This window comes from Electrophorus electricus, chromosome 6 (genome assembly GCF_041902795.1).
Source record: "Electrophorus electricus isolate QZ-2024a chromosome 6, ASM4190279v1, whole genome shotgun sequence".
In the NCBI taxonomy this organism is placed as follows: domain Eukaryota; kingdom Metazoa; phylum Chordata; class Actinopteri; order Gymnotiformes; family Gymnotidae; genus Electrophorus; species Electrophorus electricus.
In genome coordinates this window covers 14,830,372-14,847,166 of record NC_137502.1, presented here as the reverse complement: position 1 = coordinate 14,847,166, position 16,795 = coordinate 14,830,372, and the positions used below count along the sequence as shown (strand labels likewise).

Sequence of the window (16,795 nt, the reverse complement as noted above, 5' to 3'; positions counted from 1 at the left end):
TTAAGTAAATACATTTACTGATTGCTGATTAGACAATACCAAAACCATCTCCTGTAGGCTGCAACCATGACCAGCTGTAGTGTACGAGATGACAGTGCAAATTAGCACTCCTTTCTGAACGCAAACTCTCGGTGCAGTCCTGCCCACATCCTGAATGTAAGGGCCTGGGGGAGTGGCTGCTCTCTGGTGCTACGGGGAACTGGTGTGCTTATGATATCGGCAGACGGCCCGGGGCTCAGAGGACGAAGGACCCTGTCGCCACGCTGCTCGCCGGAGATGTATTTCTGGAATTCTAATGCTAACCATTAGACTTTCAGAGAGGCGCGCGTCACTGGGCTCCGGCTAATGCGAGCTAAAAAGTGACAATTAAGTTATTTTCAGAGCGTGTGGTGGGGAGAGGGGAAGTTTCCTTCGGCTGGATGCCCATGTGGGAGACAGATGGGAAGTGTGCTCTGAACTGTCACTGTGAGGGCGGCTGCAGGGTGATGGAAGTTACTGCTGCTCATCGAGGCAAAAAGACAAAAGCCGTGAAAGCAAGATGAAACTGAACACATGGGGAATGCCAAAATGTAAAAATAATTAATCAAATAATAATAATTAATAAAACAAAATTTGAGAGAAAGGGGAAAAAAGTACTCATCATCATGACCTAAATGATGAGAGGTCTTCATGAAATTAAAAAAAAATGAAAACATGAAATGAAAATTACACCTATCCAAACAAGACACCTAACAGCAATAGCTAACTCTTAAGAAAACTCTTTTGTTATGGCAGGGCTGTGTGTGTGTGTGTGTGTGTGTGTGTGTGTGTGTGTGTGTGTGTGTGTGTGTGTGTGTGTGTGTGTGTGTGTTGAATATCCATGCTACCTTTCCCGTGGAAGTACTCGCGGTAGTATCTGGCTCCCAGGTCAACGTGCTCTATGCAGTGCTGCTGCAGCCTGTCCAATCGCGAGGCTTGCTCTTCAAGCCCCACCTCCAGCACAGACACGCTGGCATTGGTGCGCCGGGGCCACAGGCGGGCCTCGCCAGCTCCCACCTCTCCCCGTTCTGCCCACGAGCTCAGGAAGCTCACGTTGCGCTCCCCGTAGCTGCCTGTCTCGTTTAGGAAGTTGGGGCAGCTGAGCAGGAGCTGGTGCTGCTGGGCGGAGCCTGGAGCCACCAGCCCCGCCTGCTCCAAGGCGTCCGGACCGGCGCCGCCGCTCCCCTCTGCCAGGTCCTTGCAGCTCAGGTCATCCGTGCTAGAGAAGCTGGGCTCGGCCCCGCCCAGGGCCAAGGCCCGGGAAACAGGCAGGGAAACGGCGGAGGCCGAGGAGGCCGAGGAGGCAGCGGAGGCGCCCGTGGCTGTGTTGCGGCGCTGGGCGGCGTAGCTGCGTTGGGCTGCCGCCTCGTGCAGGTCGAACAGGACGCTCTGGGCGTCGTAGTGCGTGAAGCTCCGCACGCACACCCATGGCTTGGGCGAGGGGCCGTCCAGGGTCCGGCCCTCCTCTCCATCGCACCGCAGGGCCTCCGTGTCGGCTCGGGGGGTGCTGCGGAGCTTCCGGAAGAGCGATGAGGTGCCGAGCGAGGACTCGGTGCCGCCACTCTTCTTGCGCACGCGGCTCTCGGGCCGGTCGTCGGTGCGCAGGGTGGGCGTGAGGGTGAGTGGGCCGGAGGAGGCGGAGTCGGGCGAGCTCTGGGCGCGCAGCAGCTCCCCTAGCCTGGCGGGGGCCACACTGCGCTGGTCCGGCCTCTCCTGCTGGAACTGGGTGAGCATGTCGAAGAAGCTCTCCTCCGGTACGGCCTGCACGTCAATGGACGACGTGCTGCCGTACACCCGGAACAGACGGCCCTCCACCTCCGTGTCGTCTTGCTCGCTCAGTGTGATCTCGCTGTTGGAACGCTGGCGTAACGGGCCGAATCCCAGTCCTCGGAACCGCAGAGGGGAGCCCGGGACATCCCTCAGGCTCCGCCCCTCCCGGAACTCCGCGTCTTTGCTTCGGCGCTGCGGCATGCGGGCCAGGCCGCCGCGAGTAAGCCCCTCCTCCCCGTTGCCGCTCTCCGAGGTCGCGCCCTGCCCGTTTTCCAGCAGCGACTCCCGGGACTGCTCCCTCCTTGGGGGCCAGTCGGCGATGCGAGCCCGGACACCCATTTTGGGCACAGAGATGCGGGACAGGGTGGGCTCAGCCGGGGAGGCGTGGCCATTGTGAAGCGGCAGGCGGAGGTGCAGCGGGGGGAAGGGCTGGGAGAGGGGGCCGGTGTCTCTGTACATGTTCACGGAGCCCGATGCAGTATCAGGACCAGGGAGGAGGGCAGGGGGTGTAGGGGAGAGTGCATCCCGAGCACAGAGCACTGCCACGGGGAGGGGGGGAGGAGGAGCAGGTGGAGGAGGAGGTGGCAGGGAGGGGCTCCACACTTCGGTGTCTCCTTCTGCCTCCTATGTACATGTCTTTCCGGTGGGGCAGGACCAGTCCTCCCCTGATGGTCCTCAACCAATCACAGTGGAGCAGCAAAGCAGGGAAGGTCACTTTCAGCACAGACCTGCAGTAAAGCAGACACACAAGAACTGATAACTCAGTCACAAACAATGGCACGAATACTGCAGTTCTCCAAGGCATACATGTGCAGTTCCTGTGTAATGTCTTTTGAAGTGCCATTCATTTCCTTTAGCCTTTTCATACACTGTATGGCCAAAAGTATGTGGACACCCCCTCCTAATTACTGAGTTCAGGTGTTTCGACAGCATCCACAGACAGACGCTGGCAGCAGAGCTGGTCGTAATGACGAGCTCAGGCCGCCGCCTTCTCCACAGGCTGGTGCGACGGCAGCCCTGCTACATCTGCCCAGGTCAACTCTAAACGCTATTGTTATGAAACATGGGTGTCTAGGAGCGACAACAGCAACACGGTGGACGTCCACAAACTTGGGGCTACTGGGCGGAGCTGCCCAGCGATGCTATAGAGCGGCCGGATGCCTCTGGGTGCAACATCAGCACAAGAAGGGTGGGCTTTGTGAAATTGGTTTCCATGGCTAAGCAATTGCACACAAGCCAAGGATCAGTGTGTGCAGTGCCAAGCGCAGGCTGGAAGGGTGTAAGGCGTGCTGCTCTGGACTCTGGAGTTGGGGGGGGGGGGGGGGGGGGCGTGTCCTCTAGAGTAATGAATCTCCCTTCACTGGCAGTCTGATGGATGAACCTGCGTTTGTTGAATACCATGAGAATACCACCTGCTACGCTACCAGAATACACACTACAGAAAATGGGCGAGTTCATATTGGAACCTATAAGGCTAATCTCGTTTCCTCTTCCCTCAACACACACACACACACACACACACACACACACACACACACCACTAACAGCATAACAGCAGTTGCACAGGTGTTAGCCGCGTGGCGTGCTGTTCTGCTGACAGACAGGTGCAGTGGCCGTTCAGGGGCCCTCGTCAAACGCCCACTCGGTTGCCAAGGGCAACGGCATAGGAATGCAGGCCTGCGAGCCCGCAATCGTCCTGTCGGGCTGACAAGGACTGTCGAGGTGATGACTGATTTAGCACCGCTTGAGAAGCGGTGATGGACAGGGCCCACGCCTCAGCCGGCAGGGATAATCGCCTGTGGGGCTGGCACCAGCCCGGCCCAATCTACAGCGGGATTAGAGGCCCGGCCCGTAACGCCGCAAAATACAACAACACCGCTGTAATGATGTGGCGCGGTGAAGCCGGACAGCCTGCAGACTTTATTACCCACGTCCTCGGGGTGTGCCTCACACCGGCTGATAGGCTGAGAGGACGTGACTCACAAATGTGATGTTGGAATCGTTTGTGCTGCGAGAACGGAGAGCGCGAGAGACGCCTCCACGCGCGCCGTCTTTCTCGCCCGCTTTGCCTTTAACGCAAGGGGAGGGCGGTGAAGTGACGGCGGGTCGAAGACGGAGACGCAAGCTGGAGCAGACGCAGAGGACAGGAGGAATGCAGGAGAGCATGGCTGCAGAGAAACCCAGACAGAGAGAGAGAGGAGAGAACAGTGAGTGTGAATCACAGTGACGGGCTGTAATATGAAAGTCAGACAGGCTCAGGCTCTACAGCAGGTGTGGAACTATAAAAGGCCTGTTAAGCTTCGCCTATTCCCTCCGTTTAACTCGTTTCTTTTCTTTTCTCTTTCGTCTCTCTTCCCTTCATCTACATCCGTCCATCCATCTCTTTGCTAAAGCGTGGGTTTCTGTACTGCTGATGAGGAGGGACAGAGGGAAGTGAGAGAACACTTCAGTCATCTTTCAAAAACGCAGTGCGGTTTCAGGAGCAGGTTATGAGCTCGGAGAGCCAGCTGATGACGGATGGGTCTCCTCCAGCTTCCTGATGCAAATCCGTACACTCATTTCAATGCGCGCTCGCTCGCTCGCTCATTCGCTCGCTCGCACGCACACACACACAATCGACACACCTCGTGTACACACCTTGTGTACACACACACACACACACACACACACACACACACACACACACACACACACATACACACACATACACACACATACACATACACACACACACACACACACAAACAGTGCCCTTAACCTTTACTCCACCAAAGCCCTACATCCAACTCTGGCAAAATGCAGTATGCTACCCAAGCCAGCAGGACCGCTCAAAAAAGCCACGCCCCACGCGGAATATTAAACAGGATGCCATCAGCAAGTGGAACCACGGCAGCTGACCTCATCTGTGACATGAACAGGGACATGGAAACATGACATCCCCCATGTGTCTCACAAGCATGTTTTGCTGAAGGTGCTCCGAGCCGTCCGTAGTGTGCTTTGGACTGCCTGGAGCTGATAAGGTGCTGCATTATCGCTGTTCTGGGACCTGTGTCCTCTGCCAAGGCCGGCTAGGGCGCCCTGCACCCTTCCCTTCCCTCTGGGCCTGGCCGTGACTCTGCAGCCCATCAGCCGCAGGCCCTGCGCCTGATTACAGCAACAGCTGCACGGAGCGGAAGAAAGGGGCCTTTCTCCTGCACTCTCTTTCCCACACACAATCGCTCCCTCCCTCCCTCTCTCTCCTGCGGTCTGCCTACTTGAGTAACTTGGGAGTGTGCAGTAGAGAAGACTCTAGCATGCAGGGCTTCACTTGGCCTCACATCTGAACGAGGCTTTAAAGAAAGCTCCATTTCCTCACCTAGTAATTAGCTGAACCTCTGCTTCTGCTACTTCAGACTGTGACCACACACACACACACACACACACACAACTGAACGCCAACGCAATTGCATCTACGCACCCATGCCTGATGGCTTAGAGTTAAGAGATGATAACTTCATATGATAATGTAATGACACATCTGAAAAATCATTAAAAACACACACATGAAATTTGCATCAAAAACAACCACTGCTACCCATAACCCACTTCAAGTGCGAGTGTGCTTACCATCAGCTCACAAATGACCTTCATTACAGCATTTCAGCCTGCTCCTTCTCTCCTGCTTTCTTTGATCTTTCTAGTCAGCCACCATAAACAGCTGAGGGTTGGGGATGAGTCGGAGCTGGAGGCTACTAACCCCCACTCCACCTCAGCACGCCCAGTCTACAGTGGTTGACTCAGCGTATGGCAACCTGGGGACTGAGTGCACTTGGGCTGTCAATCCCAGACCAGCCCACCAGCCTACAAACCTGCCAGCCTGCCAGCACCATCGATTTTCTACCACTTTATTATGGCGCATCAGAGATAAAGACCCTGGTAGTGGCAGTTGTCTCTGTTCATCATTACAGTGAAGGAAACGGTGACAAAAGGAGACGTGTGTGTGTGTGTGTGTGTGTGTGTGTGTAAACCTGGAAGGCTTCTGTGCCATACAGACGGGAAGGTCAGGCAGGACGGGGGACGGGGGGGGGGTGCTCTGGGACCTTTGCACATCCCTCCTGTGGAAGCAGGCTGGATAGACCCATAATCCTCCTCACTCGGCAATCGCGGGGCTGGGTGGGGCTGTGCTTGTGCGTTACTGATAAGATCCCCAACCTCAATTTGTTGCCCCTTCCACCAACACAGCTGGCGAATTGGGCTGTTGACTATGCAAATATTAGCCGTTGACCAAGTGGACGTCTGGCGGCCCCTAATGCTGGCCAGGTGCGCTCAGCTAAAGTAGATATTCGGCAATGGCAAACCTCAAAGCTCCCTGGAACGTGGTGGAGCAAGCATCAATCTAAACACTCCAACAGCTAAACCTTAACGGAACCTAAACAAACAAGGGGCAGGTGTGGGCGTAGTTTCTTTGTGAATGTGCCTGAGAGAATAACTCCCAAAAGAGAGCAACAAGAACACAAGTCTCTACCATAGATACAAGTGCCAAAGGGCTGTATGCGCAGACAAAACACACACACACACACCTTATACACACAGTCCTAGTGTCTCTCTGCCCCTCCAAATGTCAGCTCAGTCATGTCTTCACCAGAGCAGCTCAGCCTTTCTACACCTTTTACTACCCAGCTGCGTGTCCTGGACACTTTACGTTCCCATAGTCCTTCTGCAGTCATCGGAAAACCACCACGACCCTGTGACTGTTCGACTGTTCTTCGGGGTGAACTGTGCTGAAGGGAACACAAGGAGGAAGTGTAGGAACCTGAAACCCCAGCTCCCCCCCCAGACTCCCTGAAACACGACCGTCCACAGAGCAGGCTCAGACTCGTGCCCCTTCGGTTGGTGAGAAGGGCCATAAATCACGCTGAAAATTATTGTAAACAGACAAAAAAAACAAAAAGAAAAATCAAGCAAACCAAAAAAGCAAACCAATCATAAAACATAACACCAGACAGGTCTGCCCATGTACATGCAGTGGATCAGGCTTTGCCCCAAAGCCAGGAGCGTCACTAAACCCAACTTAACGGGGCTTGTGCCCCACTCAAATCGTACAAAAGCCAAAATGCTGCTCATTTTGAAAGCTTGTGTTATTTAGCTAGCATGAACTGATGATACAAAAAAAATAATCACATCGGCTAATTCACATGTAGTTTTATGTCTTAGAGAAATGATTTCACATGTACATGTATGACACGTGAGAGATAGTAAAACAAAGAAGGAAACGAGGCATTAAAACCTCCAAAATACCTGGTTTATTTACGTATGATAGTATGTGTCCGAGTTGCCAAGAGTGTGGTATGTGCTCACAAACACTTAAAACCAGTTACAGGAGCTGTTTGGCCGGTTCTGGTCTCAGATCAGATTCACGCGAGGTACATTTAAACAAGTACAAGTAAATCTGAAACCACTGAACTTGAACATAAGATCGCTGTTTAGGTGGAAGGTATCCCGCACCTGTACATGCACCTGTACCCACACCCCAGAGATATCATCTTGTTTTAAAGTTAAAAGGCTTGTGATTGTTTGAGTTCAAAGAAGACGTTCCAGTTGGGCTACCAAAATTACGGACACTACGTACTACGTTAGGAGGAAATTCACACAATTTATAAATAAATAAAAGTGATTTTTTATAAAGGACTAACATACTCAACTTTGTTAACAGTAGCAGCTGATACTGACTTCATAATATATAATACAGTAATAATCCTAGCCTATCACAAGCCTGTTTTTATATTGACATTACAAAATTAAGACAACAGAAAGGCTTTCTGTTCTGTAAGTTCTATAAGTGAAGATTTCAAACTACACTGGGCCCCTTTCTACTTTTAAAGCTTCTTTGTGCTCTCCACACAAATAATGACTTAATATATGGAATGACGATGCCAGCACAAAGTACACATCTGTTAGTGATGACTCAGGCTGACACTGACACCACTGGTGAAATCCCTATTCATCTGCAGCGGTTTTGTTGTGGGTTTACATGAATTTCCTGTAAATGAGTTCACTAAGGTCAGGTGAACTGAAGGTAAATTACCTGTCTAAGGCAAACTGCAGGTTGTGGGCGTGTTCGAGTAGGTGTGTGGGTGGGGACAGCTCTCTGTAAGAGACAGGAGGAAGTCATTAGCAACAGGACCAAAGTAGGTGCAAAAAATATGGATGTATACCAGCTGGAGCCTTCTTTAGCCTTTATGAGTGACAAACAGATCAGCCTGCTATTACGGACCACGGCTGCATTTCTGCTCCGGGGGGGGTTAAAGAGAGAGGGAGTAAGAAAGAGTGAAGGAGAAAAGACAAGAGGCAGGGCAAGAGAGAGACAAACAATTAAGCTCGACAATGATGAAACCAAATCAATAGTGCTCACGGTGAAGCCACAGAAGAGAAAACGGAGGGAGGAAATGCAGGAGAATGAGTTTCCAACAGGATCCCTACCCAGGCAGAAAAATGTCCCAGACACTTTTAGACACAATGTTTCAGAGGCTCAGTGTGAGCCTTGAGAACACCACTTTGAGCTGTGATAGCACCCACCGCTGTGTTTACAGAGCACATAGTGGTGTGATATAACATCCTCGTGCAGAATAACTGCAGGTACGCTGTGCGTGTGAGTGTGTGTTTGTGTGTGTCAGACAGAGCCTTTAGGCATCCCCACACTGTCTCTTCAGACAATAGAGTTGCAATGAGTTTGTTGGCTTCGAGCTGACTGCTGCTGCTCTTGCCTGTGCGTAGCCCTAATGCGGCTCACAGTGGTCTCTCACACACAGACACACACAGCTCAGTCTTTACAACTCATACATCCGGAAAATGGGAAATGTATAATGCACGTGTGTCTCTGTCTCTCTCTCACACACCCACCCACACAAATAAATGCACAAAAAGGCCAGAGGGAAGGGAAGATGTCATACTCCACACCATACACACACACACACACACACACACACACACACACCAGACGGAGATGCTGTGGTCCCACACAACCCCATCCATCAATACTGATCCATTCAGCTCCAGTTGCTCCATTCAAATCACTAGACACTCTCTTGACAAAATTTGTGTGTGTGTGTGAGAGAGAGAGAGAGAGAGAGAGAGAATGGTTTAAATGCTAACACGTGCGTGCTTGTGTACTTGTATGTGTTTGTATGAAAGTGCTAGGTGTCTACTATGTATGTGTATGTGTGTATATACTATATAATGACTAAAAGCCTCTACAGTGATCCCATTATGGTCTGAAATTCCTTCATTATGGCCATGCATTGCAATATGCTTCATGCAGTTACAGTAGTACAGACTCAGAATACCACAGTCCAATGTGTAGATGAAGCTCAGGCATTCTGAGGTCAGGCTCACACGCCTAACGTTACAGATGCACAAGGAAGCAGTTTCACGACTCTATGGCAACACATCGGCCGAGCTTGACTGTGAGTGAGTTCTGCTCCCATGTGCGCTCCACATGGAGCTTAATCTGAATTTTGAAGCAATTCTCCATGAGGACACGGGGCTCAGATAGCCCATAATTATGCACCATGGAATACGGTAATTAAAAATTGTTCTCAGAAGACTGAAGAGGAATGAACATCGCTCAACTTTGCCAAAGTAAATTAGAATCCTTGTTCCATACACTCACCAACCACTTTAGTTAAAATATGTACTTATTAGAGACAGTTTATAGGTGTAGATATAGCGGGTTGCAGGCCACTCTCATATCTCATACATAAATTATTACAAATAAAACCAAATAATTGCACAAGAGATCACCCCATAGAGCTTTTATTTGATGAGACAAAACTTCAGCAGCAATTACAGCTGTGAGTGTTTGGATAAGATGTTTTCTCTTTTGTGACCAATCATGTTAAGCCGTTCGACAGCTGCTGAGATGGACTATGGGCAAGGCTGTGACCTTTACCCTTTCTTTTTTAGCTGTAGGTCACGGCCTACGGTGATGGAAGAGCATCTTCCAGGTTCCAGGGCCCTGGCAGACTACAGCAGGAACTTTTCCACATTTCACTACATTTCCCCTTCCAACCCTTCCGATGTGTTATTTTTCTTTCAACAAAGGCTTCTTGCCATGCTTGCCGTAGAAGACAGATTTATGAACTGCATATTGTCTCATACAGTTTCTCATCTCCTTATCTTGGAGAACTCATCACAGAGAACCGTGACTCAGCAGCTTAAAAAGTTGCGGCCAACCTCTTGTTGGACTCCGCTGCAATGGATCTTCTTGCTTGAATACTAGGATCTGTGCAGATAAGCATCTGGCATATCTGACAAGAAAGAAGGCTCTGTAGGTTTAAAAAAAAGAGAGATGGTAGAATTTTATTTTATTATAGTAACTATGTGTGTGTTGCTGTATCATTAGCAGTTCCATGTGAGCACAGTAAGGCTCTCATCAATATGCTGAGGCGCGGCTGAAGCTTCAGAAAAGGTTTCAGCGGGGCTCAGTGAATCAAATCCATTTACACTGCAGCACTGCGTGACTATTGTGAGAGCCACAGTGAGTGGCTTGCTTTCTGGGGCTGTGGATGTCAGGCGTTTTAGCTAATGAATGAGACTCTCGATATGGCCATTAACTGCATCAGACTTCACGTTTCCAAGATAGTAGTTGAAAATGCTGAAGCCACAGTGTAATGTGTGGGATTGCTTCTTTACCTCACTCTGACACTCCTTTCTCTCTCCTCACCTCACTCTCTAACACTCTCCTTTAACTCACTCTCCTCACTTCACTGTCTGACACTCCTTCATCTTGCTGTCCTTACCTCTTTTTCTGTAACATTCCACCTGGTAACATCCCTGCAGTGCCCACGATCCCTGCAATGTGGTCATCTATTAGGGGGTTGGAAGAAAGGGCAAGAAGTGCAGAATGGTGTGCCCCAAAGACAGGCAGGTCATGTAGAACAGAAGACTTGAAAGTCAAACCCAACTGGCAGAGACATCAAAAGCCTATTTTAGGAAGAGTGTTCATATATGGCAGCATTGAGGGGAAGGCAGTGCAGTGAAATTACAGCTAAGCTCAGAAGATCAGTGGTGAAATGAAAATATTACAGCTCCTCCGGGCTGGGCAGGGGTGACTTAGCTTGGAATTTTGCTTCCCAATACATTATATCTAAGCACACACCAAGCAGACATAACACTGAGCATGTGCATGAGTGCATAGGGGTACATTTAGATTGTACTGGAGTTACAGGAAGGAGACAGGATCGAGACACCCTGATCTGCATACAGCAAATTTGGGCTATTGCTTTGGAAAATAAGGGGAGTGAATCAGGGTAGTTGATTTCTCTCTGATAAGCACTAACATCTAACAGTAGGGTCTTGAATAAAATCTTATTATGGAAAAAATAGGGGAAACACACACACACACACACACACACACACACACACACACACACACCCACACACACACACACCCACACCCACCTCAGAGGGAGGAAAGAAGAATACTTGGGGAGCAGAGAGAATGTGGAAAAAGAAGGGCTCTTCCTTTCTGCCTCAGGCAGTGTCTGTCTCTCTCTCTCTCTCTTTCTCGCTCTCTCTCCCTCTCCTTCTCCCTCCCTCTCTCCCACCCACTCACACACGCACACCCTCTCAGGTTTTACAAGCCCTTTAACTCACTCCCTTTGACCCCTGAGAACATAAACACAAACAGTACACCATTCTGCTCCTTTAAATAAATGTTATCTGCATGATCTGGAGTTTAGAGAAGAAAACGTCACAGGCATGACTTAACAGAGCCCATACTGTAGGTTCAACTCACTATGACATGAACAAAGACGCATACTCATACACATTAACAGTGATGCTGGCATCAGTTGGGTTGCAGATTAGATTATTGTCTCCCATACCAGCCTACTAACTGGGTTTCAGAGCCACACACAAAGTATCTGATTGTCTCCCAGAGGATAAAAAGTGGTGTGTCATACTAATGATGATTATATCTGCTTATTTCTCTAATAAAGCAATATTAGGAAGCTATAAATCATCCCACAATAATTCTCCATCATCTCTAGAACCTGAACTCCTGTTTGTGAAGTTCAGCACAGACTGAAAATGATACATAAAACACACTTTGTTAACCACAATGGACTTACAAGCTTAGGTGCCCAATGACTCAATCTTAGTAGCCCTAAACCGCAAGTAGCTTCACTGCTGTTTCTTTTGAACTCTGTTGGCCATCAGGACCTCAAACACAGGTGTGTGTGAAGCCAGAGACGCCTTCCGATCCAGGACCCAGCACGCACCCTTCACTCCTAAAGAATTTAAATGTCAAGACCAAACAGCCAGCATCTCCAAGACTGACTGCTCCTCTGCCACTTCCAGCTGTTAGAATAAAGAGCCACTGTGCTCATACTGAACACTAGTGATTTCTGATATGGACAAATAAACTATATTGTAATTATACTGCTACATATTGCAGTTACTATATGCTTGCAGTAACACACGGGTGAGCCCTGGATATGCCACGCTTAAAGGGGGGTGAGAGAAGACAGACAGACAGGATGCATAGACAGCTTTTACTTCTTGTAATGATCGACTTAAAAGTAAAAGTGTACCTGCTGCTGTAGGAACCATCTCAAGGATTTCCAAGCTTTATTTTTCCCCAGAGATAAAATGCATGACATAGTGGGCTATGAAACAGTAACAATGATAGTAATTAACTCCACCTTCTATTCTATACATACTAAAAAATGACAAAGTGAATAATATATTGCTAGCCAATATATTATTACTGGTCTGATATTTGGAATTTGAGCAAATATTGTGGCACACCACTTTCAGGGCATGCACGGTATCTACAGGTGTTTAAACACTGGATTAAACACTGTGTTTAAAACACTGGATTAGTTTGTTTTTCTTTGTCAAAGGCAGCTTGTGTCTGTTATTGCACTCTGGACTATTATGGTTATTATAGTGTGAATCAGGGGAGAACTAGAGAACTGATAATAGAGTTCATTTTGGTGTGTGTTGTGTGTGTAAACACCTAAATAACTGTTTTACTTGGAAACAGTGAAGGCATATGCATATCCTGTCGGTGTCCTGTTAGGCCTTTGTATCTGTTACTTTCATCTGCTATTTAGTACTAGCACTGAAATCACTCATTTATAAGGTGTCATGACCAGCGTAATGCTGCATTTTGTTTAAGGAACTGAACTGCAATGTGTGTTTTTAGATACGAGGAGGAAGGAAAATTGCTTCATCGATATCAGCCACAGAACCCCGTAGCTGAATATGATCATCATTACCGGACAAGAAATGTCATACCCAGTCGTTACAAAGCTACATGGGCAACGTCTTATTCAGTAAAGCAGTCTTTCACCATGGTCCTAAAGTTGCTCCATTAACATCCAGATGCTGGACTGCTGATCGCACATGCTGGTGCTAAAGCACACAAACACAGACAAACATACTGTATATCCTCACACTGGAACAACTTCTGGTAGATATGTTCCATTTCATTTTAATTTACAACAGCAGTGGAAGTCCAAGATTTTGATGAAAATGACTCAAGTTTGCAGGAACATGCCGTGAGTCATCAGAACGCCAACATAACACTCATCTGGTATGGCTGATATTGGTCAGGATGATGGCACATCATAAAAATTCCATGATTTCTTAAAGGGCTCATTTGCATACTGTAGCCTTCTGCAGTATCAGTACTGCAAATGCCAGTACGTGAGGAACACTGAGGAACAAATAATATATATTGCAGCCTTGCTGGATAGCAGACTTTCCCTCACACCTGGAGAGCGACTTCGCAGAATGGGAAAGAATTCTGACTGTACAGAGATAAAGAGCGAGATTGCTTTAGACAACCCCAAAAGAGATTTGCATCAGGCTTACTCAGTCTTAACAGGGCGCTGTGCTCACGGTCTTCAGGGCGATACAGGCCCATTGTTTGACTACTGAGACTGTCCAGATACTTTCGGGTTTGGCAAGCTCCCTCCAGCACATGTTTGACCCAGAGCAAGAATGCAGCGATCCAGGCTGCCTCCCCCAGCTGTCCGCCTCAAACTCTTCTGCCAGACAACACAAATGCTTCCTGTCCAATCTGGGACATGTACGCTGCTTGTTCACAGCCTCACACTCGTGGCTCTGCTTCACTCCCCTGTGAGGAAGTCTTCTCTGTCCCAACTGTATCTCCTGTGGCCATTTCTTATGCACTTCTCAGCCCTACCAAATTCCCCTCTCTGATTGCTCTTGGTACTTGAAAATGTTTTGGTCCCGTTCCAGCAGAATGGATGCCTGCGAGCTCACACAGACACACACCTCCTGCACAGAAGAGGGTTACGCATTGTGAAGAGCGCACTAATTGAAGCCAATCAGTCAGCTGTCAACACAGGGCACACAATTATTCTGAACCCATGGTGGAGCAGAATATTCTAGACGGCTGGAGAGTTGGAGTCGCACTCGAAATCAAAGCGCCTCCTGCTCTCTGCACATTCCCATTTCTTCAGAGCCAAAGCTTTAGCCCAGTTTAGCTGTACAGCTCTTTGCTGTTGAAGCAGTCAAAGCGCTGGAGGAAAAACAAAGGCGTGTGCTCGCTAAGGGGACTCCCCGCAGACTCCAAGGGGGCCTTCGTTTGGGTCCGAGCGGATATTTTCTTCACATTATGGGTACGCGGGATGAGAGAAATGCTACAGGGGCTTCCAAGTCCCATTTTCTCTTTTGGTAAGCGGAGTGCGCTGGCGACGTGATGAGGGCCGAAGTCACTGATGGCTGGGCTGGCAGTGGGCCTGTCTGATCACGCTGCAGACCCAGCCGGAGATGGGCTTTGGGGGAGAAGAACCCCCCGATCTCCTCTCGCTCTACTTTGGGAAACTCTCACTTAGGATTAGCGACAGTTCGGGTGCAGAAAAAAAGTAAACGAAAACAAAACAAAAAAACTAATTGAAAATCCACTCCAGGCTGCAGTGGACGGGAGGGGGTGGGGTTACATGAATGCAAACTTCAGCGCAGTTCAACTGGGATTAAATGGCGCTCGTGGAAGACCTCCAAGCCGAGCTGGAAAGCTAACGGGGGGGTGGGGGGTGGGGGGGTGGTGGAGCGTCCCTGGCAGAGGGAGTTCTACAGTGAGCACGGCAGGCTGGGGAAGTGGCTAGGCATCTTTAAGCAGGAGGGCGGCAGTAAGACTGTACGTTGGTGAGACTTGAATTGCGCAGCACATACGTTTCGTGACGGTTCTTTCTGCACTGCTGACATGCTTACCCACTAAGCAACGATGAAAAGCTTCATATAATAACTCGGCAGGCAAGTATGGGGGAAGAGATAAGGAGCAAGAGGGGGCCAATAGTTCACAGGGAAAGTAGAAGATACAAGTCTCCCTCCTTCTGCTCTTCTTCATGTTATACTTTCCCCGTGGTGGAGACGAAACCTAGACAGCCAGCACAGCACCGGACCCGAGCTGGCCTGACCTTCAGGTTGCCGCACGCTCAGCGGCAACACACGGCTGCTGCTCGGCGCCGCGGTGATAGGGGTGGGGAAGAGATGTTACTGTACTGTCACACGCTCATGCAAAGAATCGTGCATGAAAAGAACACGGGGAAAGGGATCTCCAGGGATACGGATAATAGGCTAACAGGCTTTTTCTTTCTTTTTTTTTTTTTAAACTAACAATTAAAGTTGATAAATTCATTAATTGACCCATCTGTGTCTGTCTACCTGTCTGTCTGTCCAGCCGTCCAACCACCCATTAACAGGTCCTCAGCTCGAAAAACACGAGCTGAAGACGATGTTTTCTATAGGCTGCTGTTTGGCTTTCCCTCAAAATAACACGGTTGCTGTCTTTCTGAGCCTTGTCCCTCATCACTCAGCCAATACGGGAAGGTGAGGACTACACATGTCCTTGGAGAGCACTCATCACTCACATCCGGAAGACGCATCCCTGTCCAGCACTTCAATGGGTTCAAAATGCTACTTAATAGTCCACCTGCACAAAAACCTTTCCATGTAATTCAGAGCCTGGTCCCTGGTGACAAACACTATTAAAATCATCAGAGAATCTCTTAGGATGACTATTGTGGAGACAGCATATAAAAGTTTTTAAAATACCTTTTTAAAGGTCTTAATACACAGCGGCACCTGCTATGAGGGGCGGTGAGGACAGAGACCTATTACACACAGCCCAATATTCAACTGAGGCGGTGAGGACAGAGACCTATTACACACAGCCCAATATTCAACTGAGGCGGTGAATTTGCTGAAAACATTATTATCACAGCTGGTAGAAAGAGTGAAAGGAGAAGAGAGAGGGAGAGTAAATGAAAAAGAATGTATGAGAGCACTGAGAAAACATCCACCGAGACACACACACACACACACACACACTCATTCCTCTCCCAACTCCGCCTTCCTGTGTAGCCTCCCTGCTCTCAGCTAATCCCCCCCAGACCCCCTGACCCGCGGCCACCGACCTCCACCCCACCCTGTGGTCAGCTCTCCTTGTGGTTTTCGGGATCAGCTGGTATTTGGCTACAGCTCCCAAAACCGCCTCATCACAGATCAGGGGACAAAGAGAGGGAACGAGAGAGGGAATGGGACGGAGAAAGAGAACGAGAGAGAGAGGGGGAGCGAGAAGACCACAAAGAGTGAAGGAGGCAGTGGAGTAGAAAAGTGCATGTGCGGCGCAACTATTTCGAGGACGGGCGGCAGTGCCCTTGTGCTGCTCCACACAAAGCTCAGCAGCACCAGCACATCAGCAACTTTAATTCATTCCCTGCATGTTGCACTAATATTTCTCGTGCGGGCCAGACGCTGCCAACAGAAAACACTATCGGAACACGCGCTGAAAGATTTCACCTCCAGAAGTACTACTCACCGTTGCTGGAGGCGAACTTCGACTGCCTTCGAATCTAACGCTGCTTAATCTTTACGCGGTTTAAAACGGACCATCGAGTCTTAGGGTATGACATTCTCACATGCTTCCTCTCGAAACTTGCCCGCAAGATTGGCACAATCAGCAGCTACCTTGCTACGGTCCTACACGGCGGCT

The 16,795-nt window shown here is 49.3% G+C and overlaps 1 protein-coding gene across 5 annotated transcripts in view; it reads right to left on the bottom strand.

The window, feature by feature from the left end:
• Window positions 1-16,795, bottom strand: part of sipa1l3 (signal-induced proliferation-associated 1 like 3) — a 55,464-nt gene that overhangs the window by 22,754 nt on the left and 15,915 nt on the right. For 4 of the 5 annotated variants that reach the window (XM_081715645.1, XM_081715644.1, XM_081715643.1 and 1 more), the window contains one exon: window positions 867-2,516. In XM_081715645.1, coding sequence (XP_081571771.1) covers window positions 867-2,247 — 1,381 coding nt within the window. In that variant the 5' untranslated portion in view covers window positions 2,248-2,516. Of the gene's footprint in view, window positions 1-866; window positions 2,517-7,852; window positions 7,916-16,795 lie in introns of all 5 variants that reach the window. The other variant, XM_035525335.2, reaches the window with a different exon arrangement.